This window comes from Protopterus annectens, chromosome 3.part0 (assembly GCF_019279795.1).
Source record: "Protopterus annectens isolate FY-2018-M chromosome 3.part0, PAN1.0, whole genome shotgun sequence".
Classification (NCBI taxonomy): domain Eukaryota; kingdom Metazoa; phylum Chordata; order Ceratodontiformes; family Protopteridae; genus Protopterus; species Protopterus annectens.
In genome coordinates, this window is record NC_056731.1 from 878,853,562 (window position 1) to 878,865,575 (window position 12,014).

At 40.2% G+C, this 12,014-nt stretch overlaps 1 protein-coding gene across 1 annotated transcript in view; it reads right to left on the reverse strand.

The window, feature by feature from the left end:
- SCLT1 (sodium channel and clathrin linker 1) overlaps positions 1–12,014 on the reverse strand; it is a 780,532-nt gene that overhangs the window by 81,045 nt on the left and 687,473 nt on the right. Inside the window, exon 14 of the mRNA XM_044065718.1 lies at positions 1,145–1,240. Coding sequence (XP_043921653.1) covers positions 1,145–1,240 — 96 coding nt within the window. The remainder of the gene's footprint in view (positions 1–1,144; positions 1,241–12,014) is intronic.

The following is a 12,014-nucleotide window of genomic DNA, read 5'->3' on the forward strand; positions in this document are numbered from 1 at the left end:
GCTCTCTCCACTCTTCCCAGCTTCAAATCCCAACTCAAAACTCACCTCCTAACTCACTGGCTCTGCCCCTGCTCTAACCCTGACTAGCTAGTATTCTGTTCCTAGAACTCTCACTTATCTTGCTTCTAATCTTTTCAAAAACTTACTACTAAATTCAATTTCATTTTTTCCCCATGATGTTCTTATTTTGCTTATTGCAGACACTGTAAAAAATATTTTTTTTTCTCTGAACTATATGTGTAACTTTTTTTTACTGTTAAATGTTTTTAATGAATAATGCTCAAATGTACCTCACTTGGAGCTTTTCTCCCCGGGCCTCTGCTGAAAATGGACATGAATCCAGTTGGACCAGCCCGGTCAACAAATGTAAAACAAAATAAAATAAAATAAAATATCGCCTACTCAGAGGCAATCTCTGCCTAACACAAAAAGCTATGTCAAACCCAGAGCTTTTGGACATGCTCCACTTAAAGAAATCCCAATCCCTCCGAGCTACACGCTCTAGGGACCAAATCCTTGTCACCACAATAAACAGAACATGCTGGAGGGATAGATTCCTGTCCCAGAAACTACCCACACTCTGGAACAAACTACCTATCTATATCAAAGCTCATTAGCACTCTTCAAGAAAAATCTTGATGACTGGATGGGAGATGGGAAATTCACCCCGGGATCACTTCTGTGGCTCTGCTCAACAGTGGCACAGGAAAATAATTTTCTTGGGTGGCGAAAGCCAGGGTACCTTTTGGCTAGGCTTATATAGGCCCTAGGGCCAATAACCTAGTACCTACCTATGAACCTATGAAAAGTTCTAGAAAAACACACAGATTAATTATGCTTACTAATTGCTAAGCATAAGCATTTATGTTAAACATTATACAACATATGGCATCATAAGCTGACAAGGAGGGCAAAGATACCAGAGAATTTAAAAAGGACATGCAAGGAGAGGAATCTGATCATATCAGGCGTAGTGGTGATTACAGCCAGCAGAATGTACATGCTCTGTTAAGGCCAGACTACTGAAAAAAAAGTCCATCTCATCTTACTTTTATGTTATATTGCATATTTCTTACTATAATGTTTACTGTAATGAAATACAAAATGAAACAGTTCTGATTAAGAATCATTCAAAATGGGGTACCTGTTGAGAAGTGTTGGCTGCTCTTTGTTCTGCTTCAGTCAGACGTCTCTGGAGTCTGTTAGTTTTCTCTTGATATTCTGACATTAATTTTTCATACTGTGTGCATGAAAAAAATCCATTAGGAATGATGGATATCACACACACACACACACACACACACACACACACACACACACACACACACACACACACACACACACACACACACACACACACACACTAATGCTTCAATATGTTTTTTTTCCCTAAAATTATTTGGCAATCTAGATAGTGCAGCTTATACCACAAAAGCAGGGTATACAACATATTTAAAACATCTGTTAATCATTTTGCTAAGATGCACAGTCAACCATCAAGATCAGTTTAGATGACAGACAGTATTGCAAGGAGGAAATAAACAATTGCTGACCGTATGACAGATTACTTATGTAGCAGAATTGCCTGTAATGTCAAAAAAGAGTGATGAAGCCATAATCACATTATGTGAGTCTAGTTGCAACAGTACCAGAAAAAAATGGTAATTTGATACACACTATTTTAATTTTTGCAACACTGCAGAAAACTATGAAATATGTTAATAAAGTATAACATATGTTTCAATATCTTCATTAATAGCATGCACAAGGGATCGAAACTTCCCACCAGAATACAATACACTGACGACGCGAGACTCAAATTTTCCCACCTTAGAAACCATCACACAGGAAGCTTTCACCTCTATAGAAAGCAGGCTAAATAAATCTCAGTTGCTCTTAAACCTCAACAAAACCAAACCAATACTATTCCTTTCTAGAAACAGAAATCAAAACACTCATGTTTAATATCTTCTCACAACACAAAAATTCAAAACATCACCAACACAAAATTACCCAAAGTTATCAAATTAAAAAGTTAAAATTTGATCTGCACATGGACACTGCAGTCAAAAACACACTGCAAAACAGACTCCCTTTACGGACCAAAGCACCTTTTAAATAATCATAGTAAAAAAAACAGCTGCCACCTCCCTTCTCCTTCCTACCCTATTATATACCTCAACAATATACACAAATCTCATCTCTTCAACTAAACACAAACTAGAAAGCACTGACAACAAAATTAACAAATATGCCCGAAGCCTCACAAACCACTCCCACCACTGCATGGTGCTCAACACCCTCAAATGGCAACACATCACCCTCTCTCAGTTGCTCACAGCACACAAAATACTTCACCATCAACATAAAACACCCTCACTGTCAAATCTCATCCAATGGCATATACCAAATAGAACCCTAAGTTCCTTAGGACTTTAACTGTTGCTAATCAATCATATAATTATTACAGTAACTCACTATTGTCTGACGCCATCTCAACGGCATGGAAGAAAGTTCTAAATGATATCAGGCTATTAAATAATCTGTAACAATTCAAATCTGCCGGGCAGCTAATAAACTATACAGCTGTACAACACCTATAGTATGAAGTATGCAAGCCTGACTATGTCAACTATACATGCAATACAACTGCATTAATATTTTTGATTTTACTCAAAATATCTTGAGAACATATTTTCTTAATCTGATATGCTTTGTAAATACTGTTTATTGATCGTTTGCTTTGTAAACAATTTTTGCCGATTGTTTTCTTTTGAATTGCCAAAAATGTACTCTTGCCTTGTTTGGAGCTTTTCTTCCTAGGCCATGGCTTAAAATGGCATTTCAGTACCAAGATGGACTTCCCAGTAAACAAAAGCAAATAAAAAAATTAAACATACAAAATATGCCTTTTTTTGCCTTCAGTTGCTAACTAAAAATATATCTTTAGCACCATTAACATTCATCATTCGCACTGCTGTAGTAGCCTATGGGTTGCATCCTGCCAAGGATACAGCACCGCACCTAGGCAGCTTCCAAAACTCTAACCTTCTCCCCACAAAGTCTCTCTGACTGCTCACAGGCTAATCCCTTTTGGAGTGAACTTTAAAAGGAGCCAGAAATCTACAGGACTTTCTTGCCATCTCATGCAGAAGCATCTCTGAGACTTCTCTGGAGCAGCAGTCGGCCAAGGCTTCCTGCCAGGCAAATAAGACGACCTCCTACACATACAAATAATATTTGTAATATATTTTAGTGTTTAAAGTAGTTTTTTTTGTGAAATTAGTATTATGCCATTTTTAAGAATACCGGCTTTTCAGACATGTCAGTAGAAGTTCCTCATTTACCAATGCTGTCTCTCTACAGATTGTTTTGAGGACAGACTGTCTTTTTTTTTTTTTTTTTTTAACAAAACACATCTTTATTAAATTATCACTTACAACACTGGCAATCTGCGGTGGTGCAGCGGTAGCGTTGTTGCATCACAGCAAGAGGTTCTCCCGTTCGATTCTCCACTGGAGTGCGGGGAGTGCCTTCTGTGTGGAGTCTGCATGTCCTCCTCGCAGTTGGATGGACGTTCGAAAGACATGCGTAAATGGGCGTGCCTTTGGTGAAGGTTGGACGTCGAGTTGGCACCTCGGCGTTTGTGAAAATCTACTGCCAATCATTAGCTGACTGGAGTTCCGCTGTGGCGACCCCTAACCGGGAAAAGCCGAAGGACAAACAACAACAACTTACGACACTGGCAATTATATATTCATATAAATGAAAACAAACTATACTGACATAATCTTAGTTGCAAGTATTATACATCATAAACCATATTACACATCACTTACAATCTATCCAATCATTTAAATCTAATTCCTCCCCAGTATGTATTGTTTTCACAATTCCAATTTTTTCAATATAATTTGCTCCTACCCTTTTCTAAAGCTCCCAATTCCAGTGGTTTTATCTCTGTTACTATATTCACTACTTCTAGTACAGTGGGTTTAGACTTTGATTTGCATTTTCCAGCAATTGTTTTTTTGGCAGCCACCATAATTAGACTCAGCAAGGCCGTACTATGTCTAGACAATACCAATTATGTATCATAGCTCAGAAAAATAATTTCCCTAGACACACCAGTCTGCTCACCCAGTATCTCTGACAGAGTAGGCTGCAAGGAATTCTTAAAGTCTGGCAAATCATTACACTCTCAGAAAATATGTTCCCAATTACCTCTTTCTTCCCAATAACACCTCCAACATTTGCTGCCTACCTGAGGAAACATTCTCTGGAGTCTACTTGGGGTATAATACCTATGTAAACATTTCCAAGCAAAAGTCCTACATCAAGATTTTACTGCATATTTGGGAGACACACATATCTCCTCCCATTGTTTGTTGGTAAATTTCATATCCAGTCTCTCTTCCCAATCTTTTCTAACCTCCTCTGATTGATTGTTATAGTTATCATGCATTTTCATGCATTATTTTATACTCTACTAATTATTCCTTTAACAGGAGCTTATGTTCTAGGTTCAATTAAAAACTCTACCAGTGCTGGTCTTTCATTTAGGACCCCCCCATTTCTTTCTCTGTCTATACTCTGATATTAATCCTTGACAGGGAAGGCAATCTCTAACCTGCAGTCCAAATAAATCCTTGATGTCTTCCCATTCTGTTTCCCTCTGTAGTTATTTGCTCTCAATACCTTGGTTCCTTTGCCAGTTTTCTCCAATAACTTCCAACCCCCATGCTGCCTATTGTGTGTATCCCTAAATGCAGTCATCCCGATCGGCAGAATTTCCTTTCTCCATTCCTGTGCAAGCTTAGTTCTTAGAATACTTTCTGCTACTTTATGAATAAAATATTCTCACGATTAACATTATTCCCGTTAAAGATCTGCATCCAAAATCCCACTTTCTCCTTGTTTCTTCAGCTTCCCCCCGGTTTCATCATCATCCTGTTCCACTTTGAATTATAGGTTTCTGTTATGTATAAGAGCCTTAACTGTGTAGCTCTGAAATACCCATTAAATTGTCTAATCCCAATCTGCCTTTTTCTACTGGAAGAATCATCTTATCCCACTTGACTCTTGCTATCTTCCCTCCCAGATAAAGTCCTTCAACTCTTTATTAATTGCTATCCACAACTTTTCCACTGGTTGACAAAAGTATGCGTGACCTGTGTATAAAGACTAAAAGGACTAAACATTTTAACTGCTTGTATCCTACTATCCATATCTATATATCTATATAACAAAGCATCCAATTTCTCGGTTTTTATATTATCTTTTCTTTAATCTCTTCCTAGATGTCCTTAGCTGCCACACCAGAATCATTTTAATCCATTCTCCCAAGTACTTAATTTTATCATGTGCCCATAAATATGGATATTGCTGAACCAATTCATGTGTGGGTACATAATTTACAGCTACTGCCTTTGTTTTAGCTTCATTAATTTTGTATTCCAAAAAAAGATCTGAAACTGTCTCAAAATGTTTCACAACACTGAAATGCCCTTTTCTGGTTTTATCAGGTAAAAATATCATTTGCGCTTGGGCTCGCTCAGTGCCCCACCCTGCCCCCACAGTACTGTTAAATTTATACTATCATAACCTCTCCCTCCTTTTTCTCCTACCAACCAGCTTCTACACATCACCGAAGTGTCCTCTCCTCTCTAACCTCTTCTTCCACTTCTTTCAAATCTTATCCTGGTTAAACAGTGTGTCCTAAACTGACTAGGCCCCCTGCCATGCTAGCATCAAATAATACTCTAATACTCTCTCTCCTACGTCTCATGCTTTGTTTTCATCTCCTCACCGCCTATGAAAGCCAGTACTACCTTGGATTCCATCACCCAAAATGTCAAACAACCACCCTAGACTTCTCCAAAAAAACAGCCTTTTTAACTACACCTCTTGCATCGAAGCTCTCAACCCCTATAACTTATCATCCTGTTAAAACCTTAAATTCCAATCCCAGGGACAAGCACTATCTAAAACTTATAAAATAAATTCTTAAAGCTCATAATTAAACTACACTACAAGCTTATTATAAATGGGGATATTCATCCCAACCCTGGCCCATCTTCACCTGTGGACAATAGCTCCTATGTCACCACCCCCACTAATAGGCTACCCCTTAGCAGATCAACTCGTGACTAGTCGGCAGTCTGACTTGGAGTCAGATACTTTCACACTGTGGGTTCTATCTGTGAGCCAGTTTGCAACCCACCTAGTGATATAGGGGTTTGCCTAGCTTAGTGAGTTATTCTGTGATTCCTAAGTGGGGAATGGTATCAAAGGCCTTGGCCAGATCAAGGTAGGCTGTATGAACCACCTTGCCTTCATCCACAGCTCTGGTGACCGACTCAAAGAAATTGACCAAGTTGAGCAGGCATGATCTACCCTTCACAAAACCAAACTATGTGGGATCCAGAGTTTGGGGATTCCCTATATCCTTGTTTATTAGGTCCACGATGATGCGTTCCATAGCTCTGCATATCAGACTTGTCAGGCTAATGGGGCGATAGTTCCCAGTGTCTGTAGTAACTCCTCCTTTGTGGAGAGGGATGACTGTAGCAGTGCGCCATTCTGTAGGGACAAAGCCTGAGGTCAGGCTGTGACTGAAAAGGTCATACAGGTGAGATGTCAGTTCACTCTGTAGTTCAAGTAGAACCCAGCCAGAGATATTGTCAGGTCCCACAGAAGCTGTATTCTTGGCCTTGGATAGTGCTGTTTTAACCTGTGCAGCATTAATACTGGGTGCCTGGCAATCTACTGGTATTGTGATTGGTCCTTTGGGGGGGGGGGTAAAGTTGGCACTGAATCTGTCGGCCAGTATACTGGCAATATCTGTTGGCTTCATATAGGAAGTATCATTGTGCAGTAGCTCACAGCAAATCTGGGTATTGCCATGAAGATTCTTTACATAACTACAGAAGGCCTTGTGGTTGTCTTTACTGTCTGCTGCAATTCTGTTTTCATAGCTAGCTTTAGAGGATTTGATGAGGGCTTTCAACTTTTTGTTGAGGTTGATAAGGGAGGTTTTCCAGTCTTGGGACTTCACCTTATTCTGCATCAGTTTCCACCTTTGTAGAGTTTGTTTATGGCAGGGGATCACCAGATTGGCTTCCTTTTTTTGGAGGAGAGCGTCTTGGTTCTATTGGATATGGTGAGATCCATGCATTTGTGTACATGTTCGTACAGTGCATTGGTGTATAATTTGGCAGTCATGCAACTATTCTCCATTTGCATGGGTGCCGTGAAGTTAGTTATTTTTTGGAGCCCAAAGTTAGCTTTGGAGAAGTTTTTCATAGTGGTTACCTTTGAGGGGTGGGAGGGATGTGTATTTCCAAGGTGATTAGTTTGTGGTAGGATCTAACCAGGGAGGAGCTGATTATTGGTGTAGAGCAACGGTCGCCCATGTTAGTAATGACCAGGTCAAGGATGTTGCTACCTCTAGTGGGGTAAGAATGAGCTGGTCCCAGGGCATTGGAATTAATGAACTCCAAGAAACATTGGGCAAGTGTAATGGTACATGAGTAGCTGAAGTCACCTAGTATGAGAGTGTTAGGTTGGACCCTAATATTCTCCAGGGTGTTTAGGAATATGGAGTGCGAGTCTTGGGACATGGTTGGGGACCCATAGAAGGCTACGACCTGAATCGCTGTCTTACCCAGTGTTAGCTGCACCTGAAGTATCTTTAATGCGTTATGTTGGGCTACCAGTCCGGAGTTGTGCGCAGCCTTTATGAAAATGGAAACACCACCGCCTTTGGAGCTTCGGTCCAAGTTCTGGGGCCGAAAGGTGTGGAAAGAATTATAGCCTGGTAGTGCAGGGGTGCTTTCTGCTGCCTTGAACCAGGTCTCTGTTACAGCACAAATGTCTATGTTCTCCATTTTAAGGAATGCTTTGAGCGAGTGCATTTTGAGATTTAGACTTCTAGCGTTGAGCAGCATAACCTTCAGGCTGCATTTGTTATGGTGGTAATTTGGTCTTTTGAACACTGCCTAAAAATGCACTATAGGTGTGGCAAGAACCTTGGCCAGTATCTGGAAGTCCAGGGGTGACAGATGCAGGCCATCTCTGGAAAAGTCAACAAGGTCTGTCAATCAAGTCATTCCCAGGCAGCGGATCCCCTTAGAGTGACACCAGAAACTTAAGCCAATTGTTGAAATCAATCTTTTTCTGCTTGTACTGTGGTATCATTCTGGGTGACGGTAGGATGCTGCTCAGGGCTAGGGTCATACCCGGCTGGGCTACATAATCCGAGAGCTCCTCCGTGTCTCTTTTCATGTAGTGCAGGGAGGTATGTCTCAGGTCATTCACACCCACATGTACAATGACTGAGTCATATTTGTACCTGTTGTTGAGGGACGTGAGTGGGTGCATTATGTGGTGGATCCTGGCACCTGACAGGCAGCTGACTGTTACTTTCTCCTTATTCAACCTAGTGAGTGGGACATCTGTGTGCCTCACTATCAAGTCACTTATGACTAGTGTGTTGGGCATGCTGTTTTGCCTTAGGGGCTTTGGTTGAGTTGCACAATGTTTAGGAGAGTTGCATGTCTCGTGATTAGTGCTGTGTTGTGGTGGTCGAGTGCGTTTCTGCCTTGGAGGTCTCTGCTGTTTGGGTAGATTTTTATTGACAGTCTCCACAAAAGTGGGTGTGAGGCTTGTGTTTTTATGTGAAGGCAGTGCTGGTGTGTGTTCTGGAGGGCGATGTGTTCCATGTGGTGTGGTGCAAGTGCTGACCTTCTCCTCTTGACCAGCTATTCTGGTCTTGGCTGGAGAGTGCATGGCTTCCAGTTTGGATACATAAGTGCATCTCTTGCAAGTCTGAGTGTTGGGAGGTAAGAGGAGAGGGTTGTCGGTGTACATGAGGCAGATGTTGCATTGCCTCAGGATGCCCAAGTTCACCAGGTTAATAGGAGAAAGCACAGGGAATTGACCTTTAGACATGCCTGGAGGGGTGGGCATTAATAAGTAGTGGAGCTGTTTCCTTGTAGAAAGTTTAGTCCTGATAGCACTTTTGTGTGTTACAATAATTGCTACAAGAAGTCTGGTACAGTGCTAGACTAATAAGCTAGTAAAAGTGCAGGAGAGGAGAGAACTAGCAGATCTAAGGGAAAATTTGAAGAGCAGACTTTGGCACCACTCAGAAGCTTACAAACAGTCCTGGATACAACAAATATGTATCTAGACTAGACTAGTTACAGGAAAGGTAGGAAACAAGCATAAATGCAGGCTTTTAAACCAGAAAGTTGAAAGAGATAGAAAGACTGCCGAAACGGCCAATAAACTACAATTTCTGGGCCAGAATCCACTCCTCTTGTGGTAGATAGGTTACCTAATGCTTACCACTCCCACTGACAAGCTAGAAGGCTTCCTTCCAACACAGAAAGTTTTGGGGGGCTCAGAAGCTTACAAACAGTCATGAATACAGCAATTCTGTATTTCAATGTGACTAGTTACAGGAAAGGTGGGAAACAAGCGCACATGCGGGTGTTTGAAACAGAAAGCTGAAAGAGATGGAAAAACTGCCCAAACAGCCAATAAACTACAATTTCTGGGCCAGAAACCACTCTTGTGGTAGACAGGCTACCTAATGCTTACCACTCCCCACTGATAAACTAGAAGGCTTCCCTCCAACACATAAAGGATTGGGGGGCTCAGAAGCTTACAAACAGTCCTGGATACAGCAAATCTGTATCTGGACTAGACCAGTTACAGGAAAGGCAGGAAACAAGCTTAGAATTTTTTTTTTGCAATTAAATTAACAAATGACTAAAAACAAGTGCAGAAGGCAGTAAATTAGGAGGCTACTAACAAGCAGTAATAAGTGCAGAGTAAGAGCAACTGAACAGATAACAGCACACAGAATAGCAAATTAAGACAGAGTAGGAACAGCTGAATAAATTATATATTTTTTTTTCCGGGGGGGGGCAGAGCAGGGTTAAGAGGCTACAGGGGTTGTCCTTCCCAAATGCTCTCTCTAGTGTTAAGCTTATGTGTTTCTGGAGCTTTTTTCCCCGGGCCTCCGCTGAAAATGGACATGTATCCAGTCAGACTATTCCGGTCAACAAATGTAAAATAAAATAAATAAATCTGCAAATAGAGCCAGCTTTTCTTGACTACCATACCAATTAATATCATTGAATTTATGAGTCCCATATTTTCTTTGCCAATGGTTTTAAATATAATGCAAGTAACAAAGGGGAAAGAGGACACCCCTGCCTGGTTCCTCTGCTCAAGTAGAAATTGTCAGAGGGGACCCCACCCACTTTAATCTTCACCTCCGATCTCTCATACAGCGTCCTAATCAACCTTATAATTTTATCAGGGGACACAAATGCTTTCTTTGCCCTGCTCATAAAGTCCCAGCTTACTCTGTCAAATGCTTTCTCTGCATAAAGACCCACCAACAACAGTGCTATTTTCTTGCATTCTGCTTCCCTCTGGATCATCAATGTTCTGTTAATATTGTCAAATGTTTGCCTCCCCTCCACAAAACCACATTGATCCACATCTATCAGTTTTGGCATCACTTTTGCATTATTTTAGGCATACTACACAAACACTTTATAACCATGGTTTAGGATTGAAATGGGCTTGTATGATGGGTCTTTACTATCTTTAGGTATTACAGCCACCACCGCTTTCTGCCAGGATGTTGGTACTTCTCCTTCTCTTAAAATACTGTTACACAAAACCTTCCAGATCTTTATATATTTTTTCCCTCCTAGCTTCCAAACTTCCACAGGAATACCTTCTATTCATGGGAACTTTCCTGTGGATTGGTTATACATCATCATTTATATCTCATCTCCTCCTATTCTAACAGTTAGCAATTGAGCCTCATCTACCTCTAACCTAGGCATATTTAATTCTTCCATAAATATTTCAATTTCTTTCTTTTCTTGATTTCCATATTTCTCTGCTTTATACAGACTTTCACAGATTTTCAGAAATATTTCTAATACCGCTGCAGGATCTCTTGCTATCTTCCTTCTTATAAGCTCCCTAAGCTTGGCAACAGCCCTTTCTACTTTGTTTCCTGAGTCATGCTAAAAGCTTTTTGTGCTCTAGAGTTATTATCAAAAATAATGGCGTTTAACAGTAATATTATCGAGCTAATCCCTTATTTTCTCTTCTTCTTGTTCTGAGAGATTCCCCCTGTTCTGAAGAACTTTAACATTTGTCAGTCCCTCTAAATAATTCTTGTTACTTCTTAACCATATCTCTCTTTTTCTTTCCAACCTGTTTTTAAACTCCACTTTAATTTTATCCCACTCTCTAGATACATTTTCAAAATAAATTTCTATCTTCTCTAATAGCTCCTGAATAATTTCCACTACCCATTCCTTAAATTCCTCTCTTTTCAACAGATAGGTGGGAATCTGCCTGTGCCTCATTCTTATTTTATTACCCTCAGTTTTTATTTTCGTCATTGGCGCATGATCTGAAATAGTTATTGGGTGCATATCGAGACTTTGAATTAAATGTACACGTTCCTGTGAAATATAAATTGTGTCTAGCCTAGCCTAGCTTTTGTATCTTGGGGAATAATATGTAAATTCACTCTGAACTCTTAGTACTGAATTCCCATCTTCCATGCCAAATATTTTCATAAATTTCTTCAAAAATCTACCCTCCTTTGTTATATTTTCCTTTCTGGGCCCCCCAGACACATCTTCACTGCTGCAAATCAAATTCCAGTCCCCACCTATAAGTAATACTCCTTGCTGAAAGCTGATTATTTCTCCTGAAATGTTTCTAGGCTCCATTACAGCAGTTTTAGGTGGAATATAAATACATGCCAGTGTAATCCTTCTCCCTTGCCAACAACCCCTTAATACTACAAAGCTACCATTATTATCTTATCTTATTCTATCACTACTGGAGTTCCTCTTGCAATTAATAGAAGTTCTCCTCTTTTCCTTTCTCCCAGGTATTCCACTGTATAACCATCTTGAAAACCTTTTTTTTATCCAATTCACATGTTCAGTTCTTTCCAAGTGTGT